Source organism: Entamoeba histolytica, genomic scaffold (assembly GCF_000208925.1).
Source record: "Entamoeba histolytica HM-1:IMSS scf_1104750517535 genomic scaffold, whole genome shotgun sequence".
NCBI lineage: Eukaryota > Evosea > Mastigamoebida > Endamoebidae > Entamoeba > Entamoeba histolytica.
Window position 1 is genome coordinate 6,086 of NW_001915129.1, and position 14,598 is coordinate 20,683.

General features: G+C 25.1%; 5 protein-coding genes across 5 annotated transcripts; 1 reads left to right on the forward strand and 4 right to left on the reverse strand.

Annotated features, from left to right (window-relative positions):
* Positions 1 to 888: 888 nt before the first annotated feature.
* EHI_080710 (uncharacterized protein) lies at positions 889 to 3,000 on the reverse strand (the record flags this gene model as incomplete). The annotated part of the gene is made up of 1 exon (XM_649220.1): positions 889 to 3,000. The coding sequence occupies one exon, from the start codon at positions 2,998 to 3,000 to the stop codon at positions 889 to 891; it is 2,112 nt and encodes a 703-aa protein (XP_654312.1).
* Positions 3,001 to 3,112: 112 nt separating this feature from the next.
* Positions 3,113 to 4,246, reverse strand: EHI_080720 (aminoalcoholphosphotransferase, putative; the record flags this gene model as incomplete). Its single annotated transcript, XM_649221.1, has 1 exon — positions 3,113 to 4,246. The coding sequence occupies one exon, from the start codon at positions 4,244 to 4,246 to the stop codon at positions 3,113 to 3,115; it is 1,134 nt and encodes a 377-aa protein (XP_654313.1).
* Positions 4,247 to 4,495: 249 nt separating this feature from the next.
* EHI_080730 (hemolysin-3, putative) lies at positions 4,496 to 5,413 on the reverse strand (the record flags this gene model as incomplete). Its single annotated transcript, XM_649222.2, has 2 exons — positions 4,496 to 4,728; positions 4,787 to 5,413. 2 exons carry the CDS (start codon positions 5,411 to 5,413, stop codon positions 4,522 to 4,524), a joined length of 834 nt encoding a protein of 277 aa, XP_654314.2. The 3' UTR covers positions 4,496 to 4,521.
* A 191-nt stretch (positions 5,414 to 5,604) lies between these two features.
* Positions 5,605 to 9,724, reverse strand: EHI_080740 (filopodin, putative; the record flags this gene model as incomplete). The annotated part of the gene is made up of 2 exons (XM_649211.2): positions 5,605 to 9,587; positions 9,637 to 9,724. The coding sequence occupies 2 exons, from the start codon at positions 9,722 to 9,724 to the stop codon at positions 5,605 to 5,607; spliced, it is 4,071 nt and encodes a 1,356-aa protein (XP_654303.2).
* Positions 9,725 to 9,980: 256 nt separating this feature from the next.
* EHI_080750 (uncharacterized protein) lies at positions 9,981 to 10,674 on the forward strand (the record flags this gene model as incomplete). Its single annotated transcript, XM_001914058.1, has 2 exons — positions 9,981 to 10,352; positions 10,405 to 10,674. The coding sequence occupies 2 exons, from the start codon at positions 9,981 to 9,983 to the stop codon at positions 10,672 to 10,674; spliced, it is 642 nt and encodes a 213-aa protein (XP_001914093.1).
* Positions 10,675 to 14,598: the final 3,924 nt, after the last annotated feature.

Below are 14,598 nucleotides of genomic sequence, written 5' to 3' on the forward strand. Positions count from 1 at the left end.
TTCTTTATTATGTTTATTTCTTGGTATTATATTTGAAAATTTATTTCTAATGTATATTTCTATTCTTTATTTCATTCTTATTATATTATTCTCTTTATTTATTTTTATTTGGATGCATTATTTCTTTGATTATTTTCGTTCCCATTTTATTTCATTAATATTATTCTTACATTATTACGTTCTTCTTTATTTTATTATTCTGTTGTTTTATATTATATTGTTTATTGTTTATTTTTCATGTTATTATTTATTGTATTTCATTATGTTGTTATTTTCTATCATAATACAGTTAATATGTTAAATAAATATGTTAAAATTGTTATTATAATGAAATAAAACAAAAATAATAATACAATTAATAAGATGAATAAATAATAAACCATAATCTAAATGTGTTTATAACAATTTCTGTACAACACCTTTTAAAATACTAAATGATATGAAATGTTTCTTTATTTGGAATATGTTTTAAATATTATGTGATGTCGTTGTAATTCATCCTTTTTTGTAAAATTTGATATAATATTCAAATCAAAAAATTTTACAATTCTTACTGCTCTAAACAAATTTTATGGTATGTTAGATTGGAGAAATGCTTAATCACTCAACACAAATAAATAAAATTGATGAAATAAATAATATCAATGAGATATTATTTACATTGGTATAGAAATTAAAATAAAATATTAAAAACACTTCTTCAACAATACAAAGAAAAAAAGAGCATTTACAGACATAAGACTTACATCAAGGATTAACTCATTTGAAAAGTAATAATAACGTCATGAATTAATAAAAGGAGTTTTATGCCTTAGAGAGAGTAAGAATAAAAAGAAAGTAATATGTGTTTTTTAAAAAACCAAATTAAAATGAAAAATAAAATACAAATCAATGATCAACCATAAAATATGAATCTGGATATTGACATACTATTGGTTGAACTTCTATTTTTCGTTCATTTAATACTTGGAGTTGAATATTAGCTTTTTCTACAAGCATTAAATATAGTTTGTGTAAGTCTTTTACATTATTTTCTAGTTGTTCTAATGGATCAATAATTACTCTTCTTTTATTATTAGGAATAGGACGAGAGGGTGGTTTAGATGATGGTTCTAAAACATCTGATTTTTTAGGTTCATTAATAGAAGGTGAAACATTTTGTTTTTTACTTCCACCTTTCTTCTTTGAACCTTTCTTTTTTCCTTTTGAATTATTTTTCTTTTTACTTGATGAATGACTTCTTTCTGATTCATTTCTTTTATTCGTTTCATCATTTTCTTTTGTTTTAGTTTTTTCACTACTTTCATTGTCACTCTCCTCTCCTTCTTTCATTTGTTCTTCTTCAAGTTTTCTTAATTCCTCTTCTTCTTTCTTTTGTCGTTCAAGTTCCATTTCTCTTCTTCGTTCTTCCATTTCTTTCATTTTCTTCTTTTCAATTTCTCTTTTAGATAAAACCTTTTTATTTTCCTTCTTTTCTTCTTCGGTATTACCACTTATTTCTTTTCCCTTTTTATTTTCTTCTTTAACTTCTTTTTCTTTAGTCTCTTTGTTTTCTGGTTCTTCATCACTTTCTTCTACTTCATTATCTTCTTCTACTATAAAAATTTCATTTGCTTTTGGTTTCTTATTTTGTTTGATTTTTTTCCATGAAACTCCTTTTCCAACAGTTACCCATTCATCAGCATCTTCTTGAATTGGCGGTGTTTCTATTTCTTCTTCTGCTTCCTTTTCTTCAAGTTGCTCTTTTTCTTCTTGTGCTTCTAGTTCATCAGAAGTAATAATTTTATCAATTAATAATTTAATATACTGAAAGTTAGTAAGATCAAATGAACTTCTATTGTCTCTTATTAATTCATTTCTCTTAGAATATGATATTAATGACTCAACATCTCCTTTATATGCATTTAATATTTCAAATGTATGTAAATAGTCTTTACAAATAAATGGTTTATCAGCCTCTCCATAAAATGGACTTCCACTTTCACTATATTCATCTTTAATAATAACTTGTTCACTATCAGAAGTATCATCTAATGTAGTAGTTGTTTCTTCTTTACATGTATCTTCTTTTGTTTGATTACCACTTTCTTCTGTACTTTCTTCTATTTCCTCATTACTTTCATTCATATCATTTTTGATTTCTTCATGATGAGTATTAACTTTTTTAGTTATTTTATTACAATCTGTCCATTCTTTTGGTATTTGAACTTCAGGATCAATTGTAGTGCGTGTGTTATATAAGAAAAATATATAATTTGGTGATTTAATTACTGTAGAATCACTTTGGTCATATCTAAAAGCACGTAATGGAGATAATGAAGAATGGACAGGTAAATGAGGATTTGAATCACGAACAAATATTCTTTTAAATCTATTAACCATTTTGATTAATACAGGATTGTCTGTTTGAAAAGTGTCTAAATCTATTTCTATTGGTTCAATAGTAAATATTGGTGGAAGATAATTATTACCTTCAGAGTCGATAGAAATATGTTGTGAAATATTATCATCAATTCTATTTTTTCCTGCACTTAATTCTTCTTTAGTAATATAATCTTTTTCTGACACTAATTGATGTAAATATGTACAATCAGGATTAATACATTGTTTTCCTCTTAAGAAATGTGAACAATATTTTGTTGTTCCTAATGAAGAATTTAAAACTTTACCAGCTAACCATCCTCCATTAGTTGATCTTATACATTGTATAGAACTTTCAGCAGTTTTAAAAGTAATATAAGCTGAAAATGATGGTCCAGTAGTTGATTGAAGATTATGTAATGTTTTAATATTTGGAATAATTTTAATAATTTCTCCGTATTGTCCAAAGAATTCAAATCGACTTAATCGTTCTGAAATTTCTTGAAGTGTTAATCCTTCAACAATATTATAAGCAATATTTGTTACATAAACAAGATTTCTTTGAATAATTGTTTTATTTTGTAATAATTTAAATCTATCTATTTCATTATGTTTATGTTGTTTTCTTCTTTGTGACATCTATTTGAACCAAAAACTGTATTACCATTTTATAGTTTTTTTTACTTCTTCTTTTTATATTTCTCTTTTTTTTTTATTTCTTTTTAATGACAAAAAAAAATTATCTAACAATTCAATTCTTCTTTGGTGCAAAACGAGTTGGCTCATGTTGGAATAATTTTAAATGAAGTCCATCTAACATTGAAAGAAGGGTTGCTATCCAATCAGTCCACATCACAACTCCACCTACAACAGCTCCTATTATTACAGAAGTAGTGAATGAACAGAAACAAATAAGGACAATTGGTGTGAGTAATGCAATAAGGAATTTCATATTATATAATTTAGGAATGTCCCTACCAAATAAACGAGATTGAATAATCATATTGACATAAATCAATGAACAGAAATAAATCCATAAATTGTTAAAGATATAATTAGTTGTTGTAAATTCATTACAGAAGGAATAATAGAAGAGTATTCCAACAAAAACACATACCATAGAATTAATTAACATCTCTATTGATTCTTTTATATATTCTGGTTTATCTGGGAAATCATTTTTAATTCCTTTAATCATTACAAGAGTATGAATCACTAATAATCCTCCAATAATAGGAAGAAGTAATTGAAACACTGGTATACCAAATAACTTAAAATCATAAAATGGAATAAAAGCACTTAAAAAGACTAATCCAATAAATCCCATAATTCCTTCACATGAAGCATTAATAATACCAAGATTAATTGCATGTGTATAAATTGCTTGTATTTGTACACAATATGATGTGTATACCATAAATAGTACAATCAACATGTCTTTAATAACACTATTACATAAAAACATATGATCTAAAAAGCCTACAAAACAAAAATATGTTACATTATCTAATGAATGATCTAACCAATCTCCTATTGGTGAACAAATACCAGAAGAACGTGCACGAATACCATCACATGAATCAGCAATCCAAAACCATAAAATTGAAAATGAATTAAAAATACACATCCATGCTGGAAGTGGTTGTGAATAATCTGGATATAATATTGTCATTAATGTAAATGCAAGAATTGGCATTACATTCCCACTTAATGTAATCATATTTGGAACTACCCATTTTGGAATAATATTATTAATTGGAATAAAGAGATAAGGAATATTAATTTTATTATTAATAATTGACTCATCTCTTGTTTGTATTTTATAATGTTCAAGATGGTCAGCTTCTTCAGGAGTTAATTTAAAATGGAATATTGTGGTGTCCATATCTATCTATTTGATTTCTTCTTTGTTTTTAGGGTTAAACAGGGTATGTTTATCATTAAAAATAATCTTTGTTGACTGTTATAATTTCCTAGAAATACTTTCTAATTCTTCTTCCCTTAGTTGGAGCCATCTCACTCCTTTAAATCTTATTTTTATTCATAACGTATGGACTTTCTTCTCTTTTTTGTTTTGGTTTTAAAAATGCTAAAAAAAACAAAAAAAAAAGTTAAATTAATTTTTCATATATTTAAAAGTATTTATTTACTGAATAATTGTTATTCTTCTCTTTGGATTGAAGGATGGCTAACACTATCATTATTTTTTATTGAAAGTGAGATATATTCAATAAATAATTCTTTCATAACACTCCATGGCTGTTTTAATCCTTTAATCTCTTCGTCATCAATTGCAATCAATACCCCAAGAGAGTGTTGGAAGTTTGCAAACCAAACAATGAGATGCCAAATTCCATGATTAAAGAACTATAAATGAGAGACACACTTGAAGAAATAATAAAAAAATTTGAATAATTCAACAAACTAACTGATCCCAAGCAACAAAGATAGTGCCAATAGCATATGAAATTCCTCCTGTAAGTAAATAAAAAACTAATGAAAGAGGACAGAAATAAAATACTAATGGACCATAAAGAACACACGACCATCCCATAGCCAAATACATAATGACATCTGTTCTTGTTGTTGGTGGAGCAAAGATAGTAAATATAAATCCAATTAAAGCCAATGCCACAACTATGAAAATAGCTAAACAGCCTGTTTTGAAATATCCCTTTGCAAATGTTCTTGTAAAGATAAAACATAAATAGCAACCAGAAATCATGATATAAATAGTGATATGGTCTAGTCTTTGAAAGAAATATCTAAGACAAATACTGTTAGGAAGAAGAATATTTAATAAGTGATAAGTTGTAGAATTGAAATATAAAGTAAATGAAGCAAGACAGAAACACAATATTGCTAAGTTGTTCATTTTATTTAAATTGTGTTTTTTGGCATATCTTCTAAACATCTTAAATATAAAAATAGCATAAAAAATCCCAAACAAATGAGTTAGTACATTGACTCCTTCCTCAAGAAGGCATTGGGGTCGTTCATCATGGGGAGTTAATTGGTTTCTAGCGGTTTGGATGTCACACAAGAAGCACATAAAGTCTATGAGTTTAGTGATCTGGAGGGTTTGGGATTGTCATTTTTTCATCAATCAGAATTAATCATTCAAACATCGATACTTTTCACTTGTCACTTTCCTCTTCTAATCAAGCTTTTAAAAAAGATATTTTAATGAATTAAAAAAAAAAAATAAAATAACTTTTATTTTTTGAACGTAAAAAAAGTGATTTAATTTTGGAAAGATTTAGCAAGTTCTTCTAAATCTGCTTTCTTCTTTTTGGCAGCTTCTAATTTCTTTTCTAATTCAAAGATTTTCTTTTGTTGTTCAATTTCTTTGAGAGTATATTGGTCAATACCAAATGTTTCGATATCTTCTTCTTCCTCAACTTCAGTGACAGGAGGAGGTGGTGGTGGTAAATTCATTTGAACAACAACAGGTGTATCATCAAATTCATCTACCTTTTTAGCACATTCTAAGAGATTCTTTGTGGCATCAGCAAGTTTCTTTGAAGCATCCAAAAGATCTTTGTATTTATGACTTCTTCCTTTAGTTCTTGTTCCAGCTCTACAAGACACAACAACTTTTTCCACTTTCTTACCAACTTTATCAGCTACTTTAACTAATTCATCAGAATTAACATTATCTTCTTTAATTTTTTGTTGTAATTCAATTGCAGTACTTTTAACATCTTCTACTGCTTTAATTAATTCCTCTGCATATTCTTTATCTCTATGAACACCACTCGCAGTTTCAGAGTTTTGGAGTTGTTGAATTAATTCTGCTTGTGCTGTAGTAGCAGTAGATAAAACACCAATAGATGAACCAACCATAACAAGAACTGCTTCTTGTAAAGTAGCTTCAACAATTTGTTTAGGATCTTCACTTGCTTCAGCAGCTTCTTTTTTAGCTTGGATGTCTTTTTGCATATCTTTATAAATAGAATCTATTTCACTAGTAACAGTTTGCATTTTTGTTAATGCAGTATTTTCAGCTTCCATTTCTTCAGAAGTAATTTCCACAGTCATTGCTTTACCAAGGTCAATATCAACCAAATCATCAATCTTTAAAATATTAGTGATTTGTTTTTCAGCATTAACTAAATCAGCATCAATTCCTTTCATATTTATTTGATTACCAATTGATTCTTCATCAACTGCACTAAGCATTCGAGCCATTTCATTACTTAATTTCATTGCTGCATCAAGTAACATTTTTCTTTCATTCTTTTTCTTTGATGTTCTACTTGCTTTAATAAGTGCTTTTAATACCTTTTTAGATTTTTCTGCAACATCTTCAACTTTTGCTTGAGTTGTATAATCAAAAGCAGAAATATTATCTAATTGATGTCTTGCTTGAGTAAATTCTTCAAGTGCTTTTAATGCTTCTTCATTAAGCTCTTCTTTAATACCACTTTCTTCAAGTTCATTTGCTGAATCTACAACAAGAATTTCTCTCTTTAATTCAACAGCAGCCATTCTATAATCCATTCCAGCAGTATGTAATGAAGATAACATATCTTCTCTTTGGAATGTATTAACATCTTGTTCTAATTTAGCCATCATTAAATCTAATTGCATTTTATCTTCAATTATATCACCTCTTCCTTCTTCTAATTGATCAACAAGTCCATCAATACTTTTAGAGAATGGGTCATATTCATTAGCAATAGCTAATGACTTTTCCATGAATTTTCTTTCATCTTCATCATCTTCAACTGGTTCAAGTAATTTTGAAGTAATAAGAGAAGCAGTACGTGCAGCATTAAGTATTTGATCAGCATATTTAGCATTCTTTTCATTCTTTGATTTTGCTTTTAATAATTGAGACATTTTAAGTGAGGCAATAGCTGCTTTCTTTGAATCAGTATACATAGAATGATGAACAACTTCATTAACATCATCTCCTAAAACTGCTTTAATTGCATCAGCTGTTAATCCAGCAGCTTCTCTAATATCATCATTTTTATTAGGACTATAAACTGTTTGATCTGCATTTGTTAATATTATTTTAGCGTTAGAAGTCATATCTTTTAAGTTTCCAATAATAAATGCTCTTTTAGCATCATCAACTTCAACACTAGCAGTAGATTCTTTCATATATTTAACAATAGTTGGAATATCCTTTTTCATTTCTAATGCAGCACGTTGAACATCTTCAACTCTCATATTTTGTAATGTAGATAACCAATCAGCCATTTGCAAACAACCACCAGCTGATTCAAGGAATTTCTTTCTTTTATTAATTTTGTCATCTTTAATCTCTTCAATGAAATTATCCATTAAATCACAATTTTTACAAATATCATCAATATCTTCTTCTAAAGGTCCTCCTTGTGGTGTTCCTTTTAATTGTGAAGTTTCTAATAAACTGATACTTGAATTTTTACATTTACTTAAAAGATCATTCATTATTGATTGACATTCAGGATTTCCCATTGCAAGTCCCATTGATTGTGCTCCAAAAACTAACATTCTTGCATCTGTTTGTGCTTGTGAAATAGCAGCTTCAACAATATCACCAGCTGCTGCTCTTGCAATTTCACATGCTGCATCAACATCAGCAGATACAGACTGTGATAATTCAAAGATTAAGTCTTGATCAATATCCATAACAAGTCCATTAGCACAAGCATTTAATGCTTCTGTACACATTTGAATTCTTCTTTCTGCTTCTGTTAAAGCAGCAAGTAATGCTGGATTATTTGGGTCTTTTTCTAATGCACTACAAATATCCATATATTCATTTATAGCGTCCATTAAATTATTTGCCATTGCTTCAAAAATTTCTTTATCTTCAACAGAAGATGAACCATTTAATACAGCTTGACGCACACCATCTACATAAAATCCAAATTGTTTAATTTTTTCATTAGATAATTTTGGACCATTTCTAAATGATTCTGATAATGGTTTAAGAAGTCCAAGAAGATTATCTGATTGATTTCTAAGTTGATTTCTCCAATTATCATCATTTGATTGTGTTTTTTCTTTTAAATTTACAGCAAAATTAACAGGTAATGCATATGTTTTATTAGCTTGATATATATCATTTGATTCTACAGATTGTGAAATTTGAGTTAATGGAGTAGGTTGAGCAACAACTCTTGTTTTTGTGACAGTACTTTTTACAGCAGCTGTTTTCTTTTGTTTAGTTAATTGAACTTCAGTAGCTTTTTCTAAGTCTTTATCGTCTTCTACTACTTTTTGTGCTTTTAAAGTAATAATTTCAATATATCCTGCGACTAATGAAAAGATATCTTCTCCTTCTGATGTATAAAATTTAATAATTTCTCCATTATTAAATTTTCCAAAATCAAATATTACTGCTTCTGAACTAAATTTCCAACTCTTTAAATGTTCATATGGTTCACTCATTATAACTTTATGATCTAATGTTAACATTTTTAATTCAACTGGTGAAAATGCCATTAATACTTGATTTAATTTTTTCTTTTTTGGGTCAGTTGATTGTATAATTCCTTTAGGTTCAATTCCTCCATGATAAATATTCATTCCATATGATCTTAATGTCATACATAATTGAAGGTATTTATACTTAGCATCTACTGGTGTCATTGAATTCATAGTTTTCCATTTAGCAAATATTTCTTTTTCAATTTCTTTCTTTTGATACATTTCTGGTGCAAAATGTGTAATATTTTGATGAATTGTTGATACTTTTTTTGTTTCATCACATTTCCCAATATCAATCATTGCATTTAATGCTCCAAATCTTATAATTTCATCTTTATTACATGGATATAATCCTCCAACAATATTATCATGTGCTTGAATATAACTTAAATGTAATAACATTGGATCTTCTTTATTTAATTCTCCTTCTTGAATAAAATGTCTTTTTTTCAATGTAATAACATCACTTGGTCCAGCAACTTCATATAACGAACTTTTCATTCTTAAAAATTTATTTGATCCTTGAATTTGAATTCCAAATGCTTCAGCATGATGTAATGATAATTTGTCTGCAATTGCAACAACAAGTCCTTTAATTGTTTGACATACATCTAACATCATTTTTTTAGTTGATCCATCAGGAAGTAAAACATTTACTACTTGCATTCTCTTTCTAAACCAAACTTCATCATCTGTGACAAGGTCATATGATTCAATAGTTCTTTTTGGAATCATCCATTGTCCTTTTTCTCTTGTTTTATCATTTGGAAGGAATAATGCATATTCTTCCATATTTACTATTATTTATTATTATCTTTTCTTTTTCTTTTAATAAAATCATCAAACCTTCTGATTGTTGTCTTTCTTTAATTGCTACTAATATATCATAAACTGTAGCTGTAAAATTAAATTGCATCTTCTTTGTACTTAACATTTTTCTGTCATTTCCAAATAATACTTGAAGTACTAATGACACTGTATTGATTAGTTTTATTTCTCTTTTTCTTTTTTCTTTTCATTACAAACTTTCTTTCTAACTGATTTGCTTAGTTCGACGATGGATCTAATAATTGATTTATTATTAGAACATTATCTTGTTTTTAAAAACATTTTTCTGTGTTTTTTGTGATTCTTTTTTTGAAAAATTAAATCAGAAAATCATAACTTAAAATTGTGTTATTGACGTGTTGATGAACGACAATGGACTTCATCCTTTATTGACTTCTCTTGTATCTTGTTATTTTTCTAAATTAAATGATACTGAATTACAGAAAATAAAAGAGGAAGTTAATAAAAGAATTGATGATGGAAATCATGTAACTTATTGGAGAGAAGTAAGAGTAAAAATTAGTGAAGAAATTCAGAGAAGAGAGTCAATTAAAAGTCAACGCAAATTAAACGAAAAAAGTCCTTTTGAAGTTATTTGTAATGAACCACTCCAAAGAATGCAACAAGTTGTTGACAAATATACTTTCATCAATTCTAAAGATAAAAGTTTAATTCCTCAAGTTCATTGTCGAGTTAATTTGATTCAACCAAAAACAAGATATTCAACAGCAACTGTTTGTTATTACTATTATTACAAAGAAAACTATTTATAACTAATGACCAAAGGGTAAGACAAATGAAATAACTGATGGTTATGAAATAACAATTTTATATCCAAATTTTCATGGAAGAGTTAATTATAGAATAGAAGAAACAGATAATAAAAACTTTTGTAAATTAATTATTACATCAAATTCACAGTATAAGGATGTTGAATTCATTATTGAAAATAAACATATTGAAATGTCTCAAAGAAGAGGATATTCTTGTTATTTTGATAAAGAATTATTTCATCTTAAATTCTTTTTTAAAAGAGATTTTCAAGAAATAGATTAAAATTCTTTTTTTTTATAGTTAAAGAGATTTATTAAAAGTGAAAATCAAATATATTTCATATAAATTGAATGTTTTGTATAGTTTTTATTAATTAAGCATAAATTCATAAAACTTATTATTGAATTATCGTATCATTTTTAATACTCCCATTTGATTAAGAAGATTTTAACCTATTAAAATAGTTTGATTATTAAACCTAACATTGTAACTGAATGTGAATGTGAATATATATGTTTGTTTGTAGTTTATACTGTTGATGATGTAATACTTCTGGTACAATGTATTTTGATGTTTCTATCTATTTTATGAATATCACTACTGTCATTTATCATTTTAATGTATTTTACCTTCCAAAAATTTGTTATTTTACAATTAATTTGTTTATTTTCATCAAGTGATACAACAAAGAAATTATCTGTTTTAATATCTCAATGTAATATTCCATTTGAATGAAGATATGAATTTTTCTAATTATTTCTTAGATGGTAGTATATTATATCTTTCAGACTCTTGAGAGTCTTATTCTTAGAACATTCCATATTTCTATATACTCTGAAATTACATAAGAATCTTACATGAAATAATTTAAAATTATTCTTGATATTTTTCAATACCATTCAATTGTTGTATTGTTATTAAAATGATATTCTTAAATATTCTTCTTCATTTTATTCAAAATGTATTTATATGTTTATTCATATATTTTCATATAATTATAATTCTTATTTTAAATTTGAATGTTTTACAAAACATCAGGGTTTAATAGTTGTTAAATTTATTTACTCGTTATTTCATAATTCACTCCAATAGTTCTTTTATTTTTTGTTATAATTTGTATGAGTGTTTGGTACACTTTCAATACATTCTATTATTGTTTTATATTTCATATTTCACCATTTATTTTGTGATCACATTTTGATAAACGGACTGTTGTTATTTTCTTTTATAATAAACATAATAAGGTTTACTATGATTAATTTTTGATGTTATAATTTTATCTGTATAAAATTCTTCTTAAAATCATTTGATTTCTTTATATCATTTTCTTTGATTATTTCGTTGGTTCAAATTTTCTTTGTTTTATATGTAATATACTTATTAAACTGTTTTGTTTTATTCTTTTTTCTGATTCTTATTGTTGAAATATATTCTTTGAATAATTATTATTTTCTTCTTCTCTTCTATTAAATCTTTTATTCTATTTCACATTCTTTATGAAATTTGTCCAGTTCGTTTCTCTTTTTAATTATGTTTCATTTTATTCATGTATATAAGTTTCATGCTTTTTCTAATATATTTAAATGAATGTTTGTCTCTGATTAACATTGATTAATATCATATGCTCTCTTTATTATAACCTAAGTTTACTTTATATGTTCATTCTTAATACAATTTTCATTCACTTCTGATAGCTTAATATAGTTGTGTTATTTTTTATTTTTATTGATTATTAAATTCCAGTTATTAAATATATATTTGATATTAAACCAATATAAATTCTTATTATATAATTTCTATAAGTATCAGTATTGATATTCTCATTTTTATTTTCATTTTGCACTTTCTTGTTTAATTCTTTATTATCATTTTGTTTATAATAATAATAACTTTTTATGAAAGTGTAAACAAGTTTATTATTTTGACTCAAATACTTATATATCATTACAGTAGTTATTCTTTTGAAATTCTCACATTTCTCATTCATTAATATCATTTATTTAATTATATGTGTAAGTATGTATTTCCATTCTTGAATATCATGGTGTTTATTTTCAGTATCTTTTTTAATTAATTTTGTAAATACACTTTTGACTTTACTTTATTCTGAATTTTATTCATTTCAATTATTTTAATTAATTGGTTTATGAATTTAAATAATATTTTATTTATAAAATAATATGTATTATATTCAGTTAATCTTTAATGCATCTTTTATTATAATAATGAGTCATTCTTTTATCATTTATTTAATAGTTTCTAATATACTCTCCAGTTTTATGATTTGTTACTTTTGAGTTAACCTTTTCATTCTTTGTTTTTATATGTTTTTTTTTAATATTATCATTTTACCAGTCATTAATTATTTTATTCTTCTGATTTTAACACGTGGTTCTCTTTATTAACACTACTTTTATTTTCTTTATTTTGTTTCTTTATTTATTCTTTTTTACAATGTCTTTTCCTTCGTCTTTCATTTTTACAAGTTGTTTCATTTATATACTCTTATTGTTTTTTTCTTTTCTCTTCTTTTTTCAGTGTAATTTATCATTCTCATTATATTATTTCATTTACTCTTTATTCTTTAAATTTTTTAAATTCTATCTTCATTTTTATTATTTTTATTAGTTATGGTATATTTTCTGTACAACGCATTTTGTTTAATGTTTGTTACAGTTTTCATTTATGTATGTAGTTCTTTCATTAAACCATTTATTTCATATTATTTATCTCTTTTTCACTCGTGTTTATCATTTTTGTTTAATTCTCTTCTCTCTTGGATTATATCTCATTGATGTATTTTCTTGTAACTATTTTTATGTACTTAATTGTTATAGATTTGTTTTTATTTAATTAAATTGATGGTTCATTTGTCTACTCACACAATTCTATTTTATTCAAATTCATTCCAACAATAAAAAGATGGTTATAGAAATAAATAGAACACAAAAATGAAAGAAAATGAGCAAACATTATAAATATAAAAAGAATTAAAAGGAAAATGAATGAACAACGATAGAATAAATGAATAAAATAAATTATAAAGATAAATTGAATGAAATAAGTAGAATCAACAAATAATAGCAATGATAAAATTGTAAAATTAAGGTGTTCATTTTATTTAAAAAAGACAATAACAAAATTAAATAAAACAGAGATTATATTCAATACAAATGGTTTGTTGCTGATGTGTATTGACAAATTGTATTTAAATTCATAAGTATCAAAAACATAATAAAAATGTTGTTAAAAGAAAAAAGAATTTGAATTTGAAAAAAAAACAATTTCAAATGAAGAAGAGATGAAGCACAAAATTGTGTGAGTGATAGTTAATATTGAACAACATGAAATTTATGTTTATTTTATCACAAAAATAAAAATATGTAAATGAATCAAACAAAGAAATAAAAATAAATGAATAATAATACATACGAAAAGAAACAAAGAAAAATAAAGAAGTTGAACATAAAGAAATATAAGAAGAAATGTATATTTAAATAATAATATAAATGATAGAAAATGAAGAAAGATATGAAGAGGAGAGAGAAATTATAATAAATAATGAGAATAACATATAATCAGACAACCAACAATAGAAACTTCAAATAAGTAAAAATACAGAATTAAATAATGATAATGTCATTGTATTTTGCTTATATTAATCAATGTAATAAAGTTATAAGTCTACTTTAAAATATTTAAATGAAATGTGACAATTTTATTTAAATTCATTTCATTTAAATCGTTGTTCAACACATTTAAAAGAAAAAAGATGAATGAGATAGAAAAATATAGAATATAAAGCATGTGATAGATATAAAAATGAAATGTCACAAGAAGCAATTCAATTTGAATTGTCGGTTCATTAAATATGATTCATTAACAATCAATATAAAAGTCAATTAAACAAATAGAATATTATTGTTTTATTTGGTGTATTTCATTAACTAATTTCATTGTACAAACACTAATGATATTATTTTGAAATTTTGTTTCTTTGAAAGTGATTGTTGTTTAGAATTAAAACAAAATATGAAAAATTTAAAAGAATGTTTTGAGAAAGAATATTTGTAATAACAACTTAAATAAAAGAGTTGAATAATAATGAATGTATCAATAGTAACATGTTTATTCTATTTTATATTTTCTATACAATTTCATTTTATTTAAATCATCTGAGAAATAGTAAAAAAGAATATTTATTAA